The sequence below is a fragment of the Caloenas nicobarica genome, chromosome 2, assembly GCF_036013445.1.
Source record: "Caloenas nicobarica isolate bCalNic1 chromosome 2, bCalNic1.hap1, whole genome shotgun sequence".
In the NCBI taxonomy this organism is placed as follows: domain Eukaryota; kingdom Metazoa; phylum Chordata; class Aves; order Columbiformes; family Columbidae; genus Caloenas; species Caloenas nicobarica.
Window position 1 is genome coordinate 145,849,359 of NC_088246.1, and position 18,627 is coordinate 145,867,985.

At 36.3% G+C, this 18,627-nt stretch overlaps 1 protein-coding gene across 1 annotated transcript in view; it reads right to left on the reverse strand.

Annotated features, from left to right (window-relative positions):
* ANGPT1 (angiopoietin 1) overlaps positions 1–18,627 on the reverse strand; it is a 165,105-nt gene that overhangs the window by 31,748 nt on the left and 114,730 nt on the right. The window contains exon 7 of the mRNA XM_065628102.1: positions 4,974–5,140. Coding sequence (XP_065484174.1) covers positions 4,974–5,140 — 167 coding nt within the window. The remainder of the gene's footprint in view (positions 1–4,973; positions 5,141–18,627) is intronic.

Genomic DNA, 18,627 nt, shown 5'->3' on the forward strand with positions numbered 1-18,627 from the left:
CAATGTCAGTGGTTTGAAGTGATTTTAAAAAATTCAGTGACTCTCCTTCCTGTTTGCAATGAATTCCATCAACTTCTGCCCTCTGAAGACCCAAAAATCTGATTCTTCTCTTCTTAACTGATATTCTCCTGTCAATTTTTTTCTTGCTTTTCCCACTAATAATGTATCATAGAATCATTTTGGTTGGAAGAGATCCTCAGGATCACCAAGTTCAACCGTAGCCTAACTCAAGTACTAAACCACGTCCCTAAGACCCCATCTATATGCCTTTTAAATACCTCCAGGGATAGTGAGTCCACTACTTCCCTGGGCAGCCTGTTCCAGTGATTCACAACCCTTTTTGTGAAGAAATTTTCCTTAATATCCCATCTGAAACCTTCCCTGGTGCAACTTGAGGCCATTTCCTCTCATCCTATCACTTGCTACTTGGGAGAAGAGACCAACACCCTCCACGCTACAACCTCCTTTCAGGTAGTTGCAGACAGTGATCAGGTCTCCCCTCAGCTTCCTTTTCTCCAGGCTGAACAGCCCCAGTTCTCTCAGCTGCTCCTCATAAGACTTGTTCTGCAGACCCCTCACGAGCTTCGTTGCCCTTCTCTCTGCTCTCTTTCGTTTTCTCATAGGATTTCCTAATCTGTTTATCATGGTGATTCCAATATAAAGACTGTTCTCCTTAATTTTTACTATCAAAGGTCAACCATCAGCTTAAGCACGTAATACACTCACAGAAGTTAGGATGCTTTCTGTCTGTCATCAGTTTTCACCCAGAGTCTTGATCACCTCAGCAGCACTACCTCATCATTTAATAATATTCTGCCATGGATAGGACCAAAGGTAGTGTGTCATTGCAGCAATGGAAAGCTTTTCCCAATAGAAGAATGACTAAATATTGGAGTTTATTGTCATAGGGAGGTGAGGGTATATCCAGCCTTTCTAAGGGTTCTGAGGTACAAACAGATCAGCCAATTAAATTATATTTCCCCCATTCTCTATCCCATGCCTTGTTTGGAAGTGCTGCTCCTGTATCATGAATCACACAAACAGATGTGTGTACAGGCTGAAATGGCTGCTGCTCAAAATCCAGCACCAATATATCTACTTTCATTAAATAATATGTAGGATTATGAAATATGGTACCTGAAATTCCAACACATGGTTAATTTTCCTGTTTAGTTCTGGAGAGTCTGAGGACACGGGACAGAGTATCAGTATGTCATATCTGTACAGCTCCTAAGAACATCAAATAATGTCAGCAGACTATCAAGAGTGTGCTAGGTAGAGTCTGCATAGGAAATGACAATGTGTCTTTTGGCAGTCTGTTTCAACTTATATTTTTATAGTTCTATAAATAATTCATTTAACTTAAATTAAGAAACACTGCACTAAATGGAGTGTGCAAGATCTGACTCTTCTTACTCTGGAGATTTTACTTGCCACAGTATAAGACTTGCAAAGAGACTGGCAGAGATAGTTTTCATCTTATTTACAGGCAGCCCTCTGTGTAGTAATTTTGTGTAGATAAGAAGCCTAAGGATGTTTGATACTTCCATGTTATTGAAGGTTTCACATGTGGTGCAACACTGATTTTCCTCTTTCAATTATCGTTTATCATTATACATTTACTGCATCAGTATCCACCTTCGCATCTCAGCTTTCTTCTATGCAGTCATCATCTGGGATAAATAGGTTTTATTCTGTATTCCCAGAAAGCCTTTTGGAGCTGTCTCATTTTGAAAGAGAAACAAGTATATTTTTAACATACATGTGTTCAGCATTACTCTTTTTAATCATAGATTCTTTAGGCTAATAAAAAGTAGTAAAGAGAATACAAACAGCCCGGAGAAAAAACAGAACCCTTCTGAAATCACCAGTTGGGAGTTATCCAGACTGAATTGTACTTTGCATAATGTTGGGGCTGGATTTTGGAAAAACAGGATAAAACGATTTTCCATATTTTCTCAGATACATTTTGTCACTTCCTGGTATTTGCTTTTTTCTCTTTTTAAATTTACCATATTCAAAGGTGAAACCTGGAAACTTTTTTTTTTGTGTCTTCCAAATGTATAAGATATTGCCTTACCATAAATGGAAGTTGTTCCACTTCTTGAGCTTTACCTTTCATTTCAATACCCTTTCTCTATTTCAGATATCCTTGATCTACTGCTCAGGCCAGCTTGAAATCTTGTCTCTTTACTGGTTATTATTTATTAGTGAAATTGTATTTTTTGAAACTAATGTAGGGCGTGATCAACCTGCAATTACTTATTTTTGCAAACAGTTGAAGAAACAACATTTAATGTGGGTCGCTCGCATAAAATCCTAACAGCTTCCAAAACAAGCTCTTAGTTTGTTTGGCAAAATTATTTAAAATGAATGGCAACACCAGGTATGGTGTTGTATGTTTGAGGTACTGAATGGAAACATGGCAAATGCCTGACAGTGGTGAAGAAAAGGCACTGCGAGCAGGAGGTTGGGAACTGTGGTTTTCAGCTTCAGAGGAATCATTTAAATTCTTAATGGCAGTTCCTTAGATAAAGAGAAAACAGCATTCTCTGAAGGGAGGCCAGCTGTTTAGGACTCAATAATCAGACTTTTATTTGGCCTGCCTTCTGGAGTCGCTTCTATCACAGATAGTGATGCTGGCAAGCAAAATAAAGAGTTTTTATGTCATAGGATGCATTCTTGTAATAATTCCTAAGAGAGCACAACATAATTTTTTTTGCAAAATGTCTGTTGAACATACATCTTTCTGAATTAGGCACTAGTGTATTTGTGAAGCATGAAAAACAATTTAGATTTGCATGTGGTTTACACTTCATTATTTCCAGAATTGTCACTCAGTTATTTTCTTTAAATATTCAGTTATGTTTGAGTAAAAATAATTGAGGAATTAATCTGAAACCCAAAGGGCCAACAAAGACAGAGCCTTTTTACCTCTTCATGTTTCCCTCTCTGTTTATTCCAAAATAATGTGAATGGAACCACTTCCTTGTCCCCTGGACAGAGGAACTTCAGTTTTACTGTAAGGAGACCACACAGACAGCATGAGTAGAGCTCATTCTGGCCTTTAATTGGACTATGGAGTATGACAGGAATCAAAATTGCATTCATTAGTCTCAAGTAAAACTTCTTTTAATTTTTGCGGAAAATGACTTGAACATGGAGAGCAGAATTTATCCCTGTTACTCAATATTGTATTTTTGAGGCCTGTACACACTTTCTGAATTAATTTACTCACTTTTGAAACTTTTTGAACATCTCTTTTGTTTTTCTTATTCAGCAAGAAGAATTTTAATGGATCAGTTTTCACAATATTTCCATGTTCATAAAATATGGTTTATATCACTAAAAGATCTCCCTTTCTTCTAATGAAAGCAGGTTTACTTTCCTTTCCTAAATATTTCTCTTTTCATATAGACATCCTGGAGACTTAGACTGATTCAGGATGATTTTCCAGGGCTACTCTGCTGTCCCTCAAAATATTAAATCTAATCTACTTAAGAAGTCTCCAAGTGCCTGTGTTATCAGCCAAGGCAGGGAAGCAAATCTTATGCCCAAGTCCTTTAAAGGCTCTTTCTTTGAGGCAAAATTTATTACAAATGACAAAGAACATATCAAAATTTGGGTAAAGTTTAAATCTTGGGCTAGGGCTTGCTCTTTGGCCTTCAAAGTATAGTTGTATACCACTATTCATGTCTGTATGGCTAGACTTTTTAGCTCAAAAAACTAACATTGCCTTGCTCACTGGGCATATTGGAAAAAGTCCCTGCTCCATGGGATCCCACAGTTGTGTTCAGAAATTGCCTGGGAAAGCACTACTTGGATCAGCCTAAAACTGTACCAGGAAAAGGGGAATCGCTTCAGTGTGCATAGGCAACTGCACACAATTTTTTAGGCCCATGTTGGTATTTAGCACCTGAAGTAGTCTCAGGTCACAGTGCCCAGCATAGTTCCCAGGCAGCTGGAGAGACAACAGGGAACACGGGCACTACTTTGTGTCCTACCTGGGCAGAGTCCTATCTGCAAAAAGACCAAATTGCTCTTGCTTATATTTCTCTGCAGACCCAAGGGAAAGGGAGGTAATCAACATTTCTCAGAATCAAGTTACTTGAATTTTAAAATCTGAATACCAACCTACTTCCACATGCGATGACTTAAATGTTTGGTTTCACAATATATTGGTTTCTCTCCTAAGTCTTATGCTAACTAGATGTGCTGTAACAAATATTTTAGGACATTTTTCTGGGTTTCAGATTCTTCCTTCAGCATCGTTCTGTCTGTTCAGATTAAGCAATGATTAGAAAAAAAAATTAAAGCACTTAAGTCAGCCATATCTCTTGTGTCTCCATGGTTTCTTTTTTTTTTTCTTTTTATGATAAGCAGATTTAAGTTTCCTACTCTTACAAAGGAGAAAAATATTATTGAAAAAGATTTTGATTTTATATGTCTTTTTCAAACTATAATAAATGGCATGCTGCTGATTAATCAAGGTTATCCAGAACCTGACAATTTGGTGTGTGTTTTATCTCCTCAGAATAAGATCAAACATTCTATTTTTCCTGTTCATTTACACTGAAATTTTAGTCTGGAAATATCAAATGTATTAACATTTTTTCTTTTCTTCCTACGTCCACTGTTTCAGTTTCATGCTTCTGAGGTAGAAATCCTTCAAGTTGTAATGAAGAGTCCATATTCTTTTCTATTCAGTTTTGAGTTCTGATGGTTTCAGATATGCTAAAAGTTATACGTTCTTGTAGCAGTTCTACCTGCCAGAATAATTAGTAGATCATCCCTTGTTCTCAGATATATTATTTTTACTCTAACCTTCAACAATGAGAAATCACTTTTTTATTTTTACCTTCTTTATTCACTTTCAATGAAAATCAGTATCATATTTATCTCATATTTAACAAGCAAACAATGAAAAATATTTACCATTGAGCAGACTCAAAAGAATTTCAATAGAGTCTTACCTGTAATTCTGCTTTTCATTTCCTATGTGAAATCTGTCATACTGTGAATATGCCCGGTTTCCTTCCCAGTCCATTAATTCAATTCTTAGAGAATATTGCCTCTGACTTGTTATTGCAAAGATAAATTCATTTCCCAGCCAATGTTCGCCTGATGGACTACCAAAACCCTAGAAAAAAGTTGGCAAAATAACTGGATGTAATTATTGTAATTGGTAGAATCACGATACATTAATAAAACCATCATTACATTTTACCTATATATTCTAATTACTGGTCATAGCTTTCTGTGATCTGGTTTGAGTATCTCTAAAATGAGTCTACTAATACATAGCACGTAGGAGTGTCATGCAGTTCAACTGATATTTGACAGGACAGTTGAGGTTGTCAGTTGAAAACTGCTTTCCAATTGCATGATATTAATGGTATGATGCTGTATTTGCATATCCATCAGTAAGAATACTGGACATAGTCATATTCTATAACACATTTCATATGGTGTTGATCACAGTTATCACTAAGACAATTAAGTCAAAGCAGAATTTTGCTACACACTAGAAAGGGTTAAAAAGAGTTTACATTAGCCTAGATTATACACTGAATTCAAGTTAGCTGTGGATGATAGCTCATGTTGTAATCTCTAAAAAATGGACCATTCCTTTGCTGTTGAGTTTCTGTCACAACTGAAGAAGGGAGGCTTTTAGTTTAAAATCCTCTTCTGTATATAATATCTGCTGGACAGGACAGTGTCAGTGAGTTATCATTAGTTATAACATTTATTTGCTTCATTCTTGGTCCACTAAAGTTCAAATTGGCTAAGATTTTTGCTACCACAAAGTTTCTCATCCTGCTGCAGTGATATAAGATATCTATAGATGCTTTGACGCTTTGAAATCTTTAACTTCAGGAGTTAAGAATATTCCTGTAGACTATCCAAAGCACAGCAGAGGGTACTGTAACTTTATTTTCTAAGAATGAAAAATAAACAGCAGTAGAATATCTAAGGTACCTAACTCTCCCCACATTTCATATATTCAAATGATCTTATTTCCACTTAAGTAAACAATACAGTTTTCAGACATGGAAAAATAATAATAAAAGTATAACCACTTTTAAAACTGTATTCCTAGATCTATATTTTTGTGGATCTTCCAGATTTTAAAGTTAGTTAAATGTTAGTGAATATTTTATTGCATTAAAGGTTTTATTTAAGGTAATTAATTTAATTTACCATACATTAAAATTATTTTTCTTTATAAAGCATTAGTTCATACCTGAGAACTCTTAGCTCCATTTTTGTTCTCTTTAAACAATAAAAATTATTTTAAACTGTAACCTTTACTTGTGAAGAACTATTTCAACATGACTATGTTTACACATATTTCTTAAGCTAGGAAAAATGGGAACTGGAAATCTCCTTATTTGCTTGCAGTGCTGGGAGTGTTTTAGAAGACCCTTGTGAAAATTTCCTGATCAAATTAAATAACAGATTGGATGATTTTCTTGCCTGTGACAAAAAATCACCCTCTGTTACTAAGGCGTGACTGCCACATGGAGGAAAGAAATAAGCAATGAAACAATTCTGATTTTGGAATAGATTAGTGTGCATCCAATCTCAAATATTTTCTTTTGTCATTCATTACAATAAGCTACTTTCCCTCTGCACTCTCCATCATGGTATTTAACAGACAACATTTGCTCTCAGTCTCTGATCATGAACTAAACCCTCTGATCTGTCATTGATTGAGCTAGTGTAAGTTTCAAGAATAAGTTTGAACATTTCCAGAAAGCACATACTTTTTAAAGAGGGGTAAAATTAAGAGACTTCCTTGGGACTAGAATTTAAGTATGGGAGATGCATCTGTGAGACACATTGGCAAGAAATCAATCTTCTCTTTATGACATTTCAGTCACTCCTAATGTGAGATGGAAAGAGTGAAATTAAAACCCTCTCTCTTTTTTATTGCATTGCCCTTGCTCCAGCCCTGACTAGTTGGGTCTATTGAGGATGGAATCCTGCCTCCCCAGAGGCCGTGCAGCAGCTGAGTGAAGCGGCATCGCAGCCAACATTTCATTCGCAACACAGAGGTATACCACCTGCAAACTTTTAAAGAAACTTAATTTTAAAAATGTAGAACCTTAAAAGTTTATGATTGGATCAAAAAATGTAAACTGGGGATTTTGTTGTTGCTGTTCCTACACTCTACTCAAGAGTCATTTTAACTAGCCTACCTGAGCAGACATTTGGTGGTCACTGATACTAGAGGCTAAGAAGACATACCACGTTTGGCTACACTGTACTGAGTACACTACTTTCTGTTTCAAATAAGCATGCCTGCCTTTTGGCTTTGAGATCATCAAGTGGTACCCAGGAACAAAGCATTTAGTCTGCAAGAACTGAAATTCAGTGGTCTGTGGTGAGTCTCAGAGAAGACTCAAACTGAAATATGGGAGGATACTATTAGTTGGCTTCTCTTTTCCTGCATATTATTTCATTATCCCCTTTTTCTCAAGTAGATGTTTTCCTACATAAGTCTCCGTAAGTACTAGCTGTAGTTAATGCTGGTGATTTCTTGCTTTGACCACATCAGTCTTACACTGTGAACTCCTGCTCCTCAAGCTTTCCCATGGTGTATCTCTGTATCTCTCACCTGCTGCTTTAATTGCATTCACATGCATATTCAGCTTCATACACACTTCCTAAAATACAAAAGCTTGTTCCTCCTCTGCATAAACCCTGTCTACAGCTGGCATGCTCTTCTGTAGCTTTCACTGTTTTCAATCTGTTCCCTTTATCCTTTCCATCTCCTTGCCTTTTCTCTCTGCCCTGTGACTGTCACACACGGTCTCTCCTGTTCTGGCAGCTTTGGCAGTGTCACACCAGACCAGTCAGTGGTTTGTCCCTGACGTCCTCTCTCACCAGTGGTCATTGCCACTTGCCTTAGAGGAGGGGAAAATATGCTTTGTGGTGACTACCTAACAAGCAGTTGGCCTCCCTAAAATCCAGAGGCAGAACTGAAGCATAGGTGTTTACATACCACCCAAAGTAAGTTTCTTTGCAGACTATATGGTTTCTTATTCACAGAAGATATATTATTATTATTATCTTATCTCTCTCTCTCTTTAAAATAAGATTTTCAGGAAATCCTTTCTCCTTTTTTCCCAGTGCTGGCAAGCTGAGGGGACTCCCCTTTGAACTGTGACTCTATTGAATTACATTTGTCTTATCTTATTTAGATTACAGCCTATTCAGGGTGTAATGCATGTGGCTTTTTAAACATTATGTGTTCCCATATGTGTTCTATATAAACTCCAGACACTATATATGGTTATTCTGAAATAATAATAATTTTTCTTCTTCGCATTTACACTTCCTTCTCCCTTTTTGCGTGTGCTATTACACTAAGGTGAAAATCTATCACTAAGTGGTTTGCTCTCCTGACCAGAGGAAATGAAGTTGTAGCAAAAGGGAACAGAAGGAATATAAAAATGAATATAAAAAATATGAGGAAAGCCACCACATTAGTTATGAAAAACTGAATCCTATTATAAGGAGCTACAATACTGAAACTCAGATTAGAAATGCGTAGACTAAGAAAGATTTTTCTTTTTTTTCAGGAGCAACTTCTTTTTAAACAAACTCCTTGCACTTATGAAAAGAAAACCAAGGAAGTAAGTGGAATAGAAAACATATCTCTGAAGCAAGGAATGTTCCTAAGGAAAAGAAGTGTATTTTATTAAACCTATAATATGGTTGGAAGAAAGAAATAAACAAACAAACAGGCAGTCAAAGCTTTCATAGATCTAAACCAGAGAGGAGCAGTACATTTCTGTTAAGCATAGAGTTGGGAACAGTTTCTTCAAGGATAATTTTATTATGCCAAACTCAACTGTTTCCAACCTGTATTTAGTCTGCAGTTTACTGCCTCTGTTTCAGACCTAAAGAAAGACTTACATGCTCGCTGTTTTTTCCAGATACTTTGGATGACTTAATTCCTACACAGCTCTCCTTGTTTATATCTTATTTAGACTGTCACGGCTACCCTTAGACACCTGGGAGAGATTTGAGGGCCATAAAAAAGGAACTCAAACTAATGCCACAGAGAATCTGAAAATAATTGGGATTCAGGACATTATTAGTAATGAGAATGGGACTTCTGTGTGGGACACAGACAAAAATACCCAGAAAAGCAGACCTCTTTAATTTTGCTGTTCATGAGATAATTCAGTAATTGTTCAGTAATGAAAATTCAGTAATGTAATTCAAGCATTTTAGTTAACAGAAGTGATATGATGCCTTCAACCTTACTTTAGATCCTGCTTGTCATTTTGAATGGACAAGGAGTTTGATTTTGGGAATGCCTTAGATTATAGTTTTAAATTTTAAAAATTAACATTAGGAGTCATCTATTCCAGATGCACAGCTGTTGTTAAATGTGCTTATTTCTGAGTACATATATACTCTGTCGACATTCATATTGCTATAGCAAATACTTCCAGAATTATTTGTGTTAAAGTTTTGTACTTAAACTCAACGAAGCACATGAGGTGATCCAAGTCATCCTCAGCTATCTGCCTACTAGGAAAAGGAACACCTGTCTTTCATGAATGTGTTTGTAGTTAACTAGATTTTTAATCCCTCTGAAACCCGGTGGATCATAAGCACTGTTCCAAAATTGCATTTTAAATGACTAAGAGAAACAATGTTTTCATTAGCTTTCTATATTTTGTTAATTATATGTTTCCAAGTAGAGGGATTAATTCTTTAAACTTTATATTTTATTCCAAAACTATTCATTTTGCTTTTGCTTGAAATTTGCATAACATTTTGAGATGACTGGCAAATAAGAAGGTTTCCAAAAGAGTGCTTAATATAATAAGGAAAAGTAAGAAATTTCCAAAAGTTTTCAGAAGTCTCCTACATTTTCCCTATTAGCACTCTATGGAAATCAGGAGAATACAGCATTATTAGAATTATTAGAATATGCTTGCCTCATCGTAATATGTTTTCTTAACTGTTCACAACTAGCCACAGACAGGATATACAAATCTTTGCACTCACCTAGCACAGATTATTCTAATGTTTCATTATATCATTCACAAACAGAAAACATTTACATTTTTACTGCTGAAAATTGCATTAAGATAATATTTTGGCAAAGTTTGATCTGAAATAAGTCTGCTAAAAAGACAATTAGTAAAATAGGTTTTTTATCAAGGAATAATCAGATGACATTTTGTACTGCGTTTAGAATAGATTATTCTTGTAGACACAGTAACACTTGTTTTCAGAGCAAAGAAATGGTACAATATAGAACCTTATGAACAGTTTTAATCCTATTTATATAGTAAGACGAAGCAAAGGAGTTTTCTGATTCCCTCTGCCTATAACTACACAGTAAATTTTGTAATATCTGACATAGTGCCTAACCGTTATGTAAAAAAATAGTAATTTGTTGTTCTTTTGTATGCATTAATGCATTTGTATGCATTAGAACCAGGAATCACAAACAAAAGTACACGATTTTGTAATATTTACTCTAGATGACATCCAGGTTCTACACCACCTCATTTCCAATTGCAGGGTGATTCACAGAGTCAAAACCTAACACAGTCACGAGTACAAAGAAACAGAATTCAATATTGGTTTTAAAAATTACCTTAAGAATTTACAAAGTTGATACTTATTCAAAAATAATAAGTACGGTGCAAAAGAGTTTTATTAGCTTTGGCAAAATCTGTGGGGGTATTCTGTTTGAATCATGTTACTTCAAGTTCATTAAACAATTATCTCTCTCACTTTATTTATTTTGTCTGATAATGCTCATAGGAAACTTTGACTTTTTATAGACAAAACAAAATTGAAACCAGACACAGTCAATATATCCTATGGGTTCATCTCCTGTTAGACAATTCACTGAATAAAGCAGATAATAATTCAGTGTTTTACAGCAGCACTTTCTTCCCAGAAGCCATAAAGAATATTCAGCTCCATTTGCCTTAGCTGTGAATGTGGAATAGATTTTGTTTAAGACTATCATTTCTATAAAGGTCAGTATACTGCATTTCCATCACATTGAATTATTCATTGCATTATTTGAAATAAAGATGTGGTCTATAGAAATGACTTCAATTTTGTCAGAGAAAAAATGTGTTAAATAATGTTAACTTAAAAGAATATGGGAAAAGAACACTAAATATTCAAAATTATTTCTATGATTACTAACAAATATTTGGTGGCAAGATTAAAAAATATGTTTAGATTGAAGCCAGAGGTACCTTCTCAAAAGAGTAAACCAAAAACTAAGTTATTGTCAGTTTAAACAAAGAACTAAATTTCCATATAATCATTCCAAATTAGAAAAACGTGTCTCAAAATCTTGGCCATACCCTGCAGCAATTCAGGCTGTTGCACTTCATTCTAGATCAAATATATTAGTAGACATACACCAGTTAGGTTCACTTTTTCCTTTTTCCTTATTCCTTCTCAAACATACACAGCATCAGTAGTAGCAAACTTGCTGATGAGGAAGAATCACAGTGACAGAATCCAGGATTGAGGCACAAAACTTACAGAAATGTTACCTCTGGCTATGCAGTGGGCACCAGCAGCTCAGTTTCTTACAATGGCCCATATACAGGCCTGGATTTCAATCTCACTTCCTTACTATTTGACTAAAAATTACATTGAGACCCTCTCTTCCAAACCATCTTCTTCACAAGTGAATCCTGGGAATATACAGACACTCAGTGCAGCTCCTATTAAGTGCATGCCAGGGAGGTGGCTGTGTTTTAAGGAAAAGAAAACTCAATTTTTGTATTCTAAGAAACATGAATTGCATGCTTAGGGGACTTTCTGTTTTTTTCACTTCTGTTCATTTTAGGCAAAAGGAAAGAACTTTTGGAGGTAGGATTTAATTCTATTTTCAGAAGACACAGGTTCATGCTAAATAACAAAGATGCACATAACTAGGAACAGAGATGTGACAGGAAAGACCAACAGTCTGTTTATGAGTTTGAGCAGGAACTTGAATCTCAGCCCCATAATCCACCTAAATATCCCAAGCATCAGACTTATGAGTTACTCTTTCCTGCTTGGGCTCAGTTGTTACACTACGTAGCTGAAAAAGAATAAAAGATGACTGACAACAGAGTTAAAAACCTAGAGTATGAATTTGACATGAGACCCAAAGTGAAAGGCTGCTGCAGTGAGTCCATGATGAAAGTACACAACTCTTATTTAGGAGGATCTCTACTACAATTCTATTGAATGTTCAGATCACGAATTTAAAAAACAACCTCTCAAAATCTCACCAGACTCTTGTAAATTAGCATTTCCACCTTTTGGTTAGAAAGTTCCTTTAATAACACAAATCTTTCTCATGGTACTCTGATATAGGCTGCTAGCATAATTAAGCTGAATCATGATAACATTACATAAAATGTAGTAAGTTTAACATGTAAAGAATATATTACATGCTTATATTAACAACCTTTGAAATACCAGAAGTCTTATCAGTATCCATTAATGGTGTTAAATTGAAGCATGGGTGGCAGAGTAGGCACAAATACATAGCCATGTGTCAACACAACACTTGAAATTGATGATATATATTAACTTTTGCATAGGAAAGACTGTGCTGAGAATAACACAGTTTAAACACAACTGTGCCCCAACACAAAACTGTGTTTAACTTTACATCCAAAAGTATTCCTCAAAATAAAGATGTTTCCTTGTGTGGAAACATCTTCTCTGGTGCCCAAACTAGTGATACAAAGCCCTCTCCAAAAAATATTGTTTCATTCTTGCTCCCTTAGATCATACTGTTGAAATGCAACTGTAGAATAAACTTTGGTCTGAACCAGAATAGTTTCATGAGCATGTTTTCATAAAACCGAATATGGTCTCTCACCACTTTGATATCCTGTCTGTCTCCACTGCTGGATTTAGACCTCGGGAGAAGCCGAGAACATGCTGGCTCTTTTTGTAACACTGATGAAAATGACAATTATCTGAGTAACAGTTGCATTCAGAAGTGACGTTTATTAAACTAGTGTGACATGTCACTCTTTATCACAGAAGAGTGGGTCTCCATGAAAGGTGATACTCACACAATATCTTGATACACATTCCAGTTACTGAATATCATTTCCTTATATCCAAATTACTTGGTAAATGCTTGACAGAAACAAATGACTTCCATGTCATCTATCCCAGTCACTTGAAGTAAATGATTTTTTTCAGATGTAAGCAACTTATAACTCATGACTTTGAAGTGTTCTATCATAAGAAATGCATTTGTGACTACAGGTTACAAAATTATTCATGCCTGAAGTGTGCCTTTTTATCCTCTTGTACTCATAATTCATTCTCATGAGCTTATTCACACAACCTAATAATTCAACACAACCACCACTCCCAACCTGTATTGTTTGTCCATAGTACAAAAGCAACTTGCCTTCAGTCTTTTCCAAGGACACGCATTTCCTAGTTCTTGCCTTTCTCACAGGTCCATTCTATCCTCAAATCCTTCATTTTTGCTGGAAGGACCATGCTTATATCGCAGGGCACTTTATAAAATTCTTAACACTATCATCAGGGAAAGATCATGAAGCTGTTTCTGCAGAAGGAATTATGGGATATACCTCCGGCTAGCTAGCTAGATGGGTGGCTGTAGTACAGATAGTGTTATGAAGACTCTCCTTTCACAAAACTTTCTGTATTCTTTTATTCCCAGGCGAACTTCAAAATGCTTCCCTGTGTTCTTCGAAGCAACAATTCTTTCCCTCAGAAATGTATCACTAAGCCACAGGGGGAAGGAGCAGCTGGGAAGAGTGCTCTGAACAGCCCCTAGCACTGTGCTAAGCAGAAGAAAGCAAACCAGAATAACTCATCTGCTAACAGTAAAAGCTGCTCAGCTCTGAAAACAAGGCAGCCGTGTGCAAACTGCCGTTTGGGAATGGCCTGTTACCCCTAACTGCTTGGACATTATTTGTGCAATGTTATTTGAGTCAGACCAGAGGTCCACTAAAATTTAGTGACAAGGATCCTGTGTCACAAGACTGTGTTTACACACGGACCGTGGCCCTGTTCAGTGTGCTGGTACAGGTGTGGCTTAGGAATTAAGAAATAAGGAACTGAGCCAAATAGGAGTAGGATCTCCATCCACTGGATCCCTCCTGCGCAAAAGAGGGAAACACAAAAACTCTTGTTGGAAGGAAGATCTGGGTTCTTATTATAAAATCCAATTATCAGGAGCAGCCATAATCTTTGAGGTCATCCTTAATAGCCAAACAATTTGGGAGTAATAGCAGTGAAGGTGAAAATCTATGTCTGTTTGAGATCAACCAACAATGAGATTTCCAAGGTTTATGTATCTATGTATATTAAGTGTAATATTTTTTCCTTTGCTTACACTTCTTTGAATTACTGTTCGTGACCAAAACATAGATGACTTCAATATAGCTCAAGCCACAATCCAAGGAGGAAACCTCTTACCATCATAAAAACACAGGCTTGTTGGTAGATAGGATTCCCTAGCTAGCATGTGTATGTACATTTTCTGCATGATGATAAAGGTTTTGTAATTTGGAATTCCTGACAAAATTACAAATCTGAAAAGCTGATGAGTGTTTTAATTCCTGTGAACAATAGCAGCATCCTTCTAGATCTCTCAAACCAAAGTTTGGTGAAGTTAGTTTCAACAGCCATTTCAGTACTTGACATCCCATGGAATCAGAGAGCTGCATCCTGTGCTTTCTGTGGAACAAACTTTTTAGCTCCCAGCAATGTCTTTTATTTATTCTAAGCAGGAAAAAAAAAAAAGAATGAAGATCCAAAAAAAAGAGCTTTTGACAAACTCATTTAATGTGGAATAGTCCCAGAAAGAGCAGTTACCATCTTCAGAGCTGTTGATAGCATTTGAACTCTCTTTTAAAGAACATAGGAATATGACAAATGTCTTAATAATATCAGACTACTGTGAATGCAAGAAGTGTGAAGATTCTGTGGCCACACCAAAGCATAACTTATTTTAAACATTCATAATCCAGAAAAGGATTTTAAATTAATTAGGAATAGCTTGCTTTAACAAAACCAAGAGTTATGCAAGATATTGTTTCCACAATAGGAGCATTCAAATTATGAGCAAATTTATTTTTTCTGTCAAGAACATTCTCTTCAGCCAAGCCATATGGTTTATGTAATTTTTGTTTTTAAAAAAAACACATCTGAAGTTGTTTTCCACTGGAACAAGAATCATGGAGCTTATACAAACAATTTAAAAATGTGCCTTGTACATTGCTTTTTACACAGTCAGCTTTAAAAAGAAAGTGAGGAACATAATAATCTAATGTGACTGGAAGGGGTTGGAGCTCTGTCTGTAGTTGTTTGATTCTTCAAGTGTTTAGGGAGAAAAAAGAATCTGCACAGTCTTTGTAAATGGACAAAACTGCATCAGAGAAATATCCATCATCAATCAATGTTCCAAAAGGGAACAGTACAACAGATTGAGTTTTTCCCTCTTTGCTCGGGTCAAACACAATGTTAATTTTGGTGAGGACTTATTTCAAAAATTAAAAAAAAAGGTGCAAGTTAATATTGCTCCTGAAGAAATATGGAAGAAAAAAAAAGTCATAGTTTAGAGACAGGGAAGGTGGGCAGAAGGAATGATAACAAAACTGAAAACTGGAATGGAGAAATTAAAATGGAGAAATTAAAATAAGACTTAAAACACATGGAGACCATAGAAGGAATTAGGAGACCACAATCTAAAACAGGAGCTGGACACTTTGCAATTAAAAATTAAATGTAAGTAACATCTGGAAGTTTTCAGAATGAACTGAAAGATGGCACTAAGAAATAAAATCTTTGTTGGAACAGTAGATCTTGTAATGAATAATGCAGGTAGACTTAGGTGCCCAAATATACAACTTGCAGTCTGTAGGACTTGCAAGCACTGGTGAGGTGAAAACGTGATTGCCACACAGTAGGTCTTCCAGGAAATGGGTGGCATCTATGTCCAAACTGGAGCTTACTCATAGAGGTGAACCATAGGAAGTATACTGAAAAGAGTAAAAAACATCATGCCTAGAAGATCAAATACTTTAAGTCTGAAGAGGTGTTCAGCTATCTTTTAGGTAAACAGAAGACATGGACATGGATCGCCAGACTTGTTATAGTAGTTATAATTTACTGAGGCTCAGAGGAAACTCACATTATTCCAAATAACATAATGCAAATACCCACTAGAACTGCATCCAGAAATACTTCCTGCGGAAGTTCTGGTAACCATCTCTGTAGTCTGGCTCTCAGTGTGCTGCAGAATTTAAGCCATGGAAGACTATAAATTATCCTTCTCTGGCATCACACCATATTGGCACTCTGGAGCTAGCCATAAATTTGACCCAACAGCTCCAAAGAGAAACGAAAAAGAAGAAACATCAACAGAAATAGAAGCGGTTTTGTAGATGTGCTTTTCAGGCACACACAAATGCCAGTGGTGATTTCTGAGAGAAGGTGGTAGCTGACTTATTTTAAGCACTGAACTGGTGTTGGACTCTTAAATGTTAATCAGGAACATGACATTAAGACGATGTGGAATTTACTGCTGAACTTCAGTCTTGCCTCAAAGAACCAGAAGAAAAAGCAGCTTCTGGTCAGAAAGATAGGAGGTGGTTGCTGTAAAGCTTAGAAATTCAGCTCTGAGTCTAATATGTACAAGTGATCCTAATCTAGATCATGACATTATGAATTATTAAAAAAGTGATAGCTTTTTTTCATCAGAGGAAAGAACAATACTGTAGCAATAAAGGCATGCAGTACAATTACATACCAACATGAAGGAAAAACAAAAAAACTGCATAGGAAAAGGATTGTTGTGGACTGGCCAAAGCACGTAATTCCACATACCTATTGAGAGTCTTTCTCCAGTGGCAGAAAGCAAGAAAATAATTTTAAAAGTCTGAAGATGCCCCCAATATACTTGATCCCGCAAGGAACCCCCCTAGGAATCTGGTAGTGAATGTTGGGCTATTGAGTGTGGAATGACTTCCATGAAATTCATGAGAGTTATTAAACTAGACATGCTAAAATGCTAGAGAATAGGGAATCCAATAATCCATCACCTAATTTGGCAAAAATGTAGACAGTCGCTGGGAAAGGTGCATTCATCCGAGAACTGAATTTGAGCAAGAAGTCTTGATAGCCAAGTTAGCACGAGCTAATCATTTGCCTGGATTTGACTATTGCTAATGACTGCCTAATAAATGCAAGAAACTGTGTCTTAGAAAGTAAACTTGTGGAAACCCCCCTTCTAAAAGCATCTCAGGTTTGCAGATGATACAATTTTTTTTTTTAAATGCTATCATCCTTCTAGAGGTCAAAACTCCCAGTAGTGTTTTACATTCCTTCCTCAGCCAAGGAAATATGAAAAACGGTTGAAACCTGCTTCAGGGTGACCTTAGCTGCTGTTGTTAAAGAAATTCTTTGTTGCCTCACTTCAGATTTTTCTGATAAGGAACAAATAGTATAACGGAAAATCCATAGCAAAATGTGAAAGCACAGATGTAGAAGATACTGATAAGAAGAGGATGGAAGGATGAACTTATAGACCTTCCTCTGAATTTCTTCCAATTAGTATTGAATGTACAAAACCGAAATGGTTCAAGAGATTTCATAATCAGAAATGAATTCTTAGAAGAAAAAGCACAAATTACACTGCACGACGTAAGACTAATAACAAAACTGGATGATACTGGTAAGTGCACATGCCACTAAGGAAGAGCTTGGCATAACCAATCTTGCATTGACAATAAATCTGCATCAAAGGTTTTGTATTTGTTTTAAATACTGAAAAAAGTGTAACTTTATTTTCCAGAGTAGACATTGGACACCAACGGAAATGGAGACAAAGGAACACAGAGGAAAAGTTAGTACCATTATTACTGTAATATCACTGACTTTGTGGCAACTTATGTATGGATGAATTTGTGTTTTTCCTACTTCCAAAAGATTTCCGGCTACTTTGTGTCTCTCTTAACCTGTTTCCTGCGCTGGTGTCTGGAAAATATATAGAGCAGGAATTAAAGTACTTCCATGTAAGCAGAAGACAACAGCATGAAACTGAGTCAAAGACAATGATTGCCTCAAAGTTTGTCTGCAGGGTGAGTTGGTGCCAAGTGACTCCTGTAACCCAGCAGTGCTGTCACTCACCTCTGCAGAGAACACTCCATGTGCTCCCTTTCCAAGCTACCTGCTGTAAGGGTCTCAGCTCAGAGTCAGAGGACACGTGCAATGGCCTCCTACAACTGGAACAGTCAAGAACTTGTGAGGGCACTAGCAGTACCGCAGGCTGGTGGCCTTAGTCCCTGTCCAGCTGAGAAACCAGCAGTCAGTACTTGCTTATAGCTGAATAACTCCAACAGTTTTCCAGATTCTTTTCCAATAAGAACTAAATGCACTGAAACTACAAGAATCCCCAGAGAGTTATTATTACTGTTATTATATTACTATGATATTGCTTATTTCTGTTAGATTTGGTGCCCTAGTGAGATACAAGAATGTCTTAGCAAATCTGGGAAGCTGCATCTAACTATGGGCTGAGACAACACATTAAATTCAACCAATCCAAGTAAGACCAATTACAATTGTGTCCCC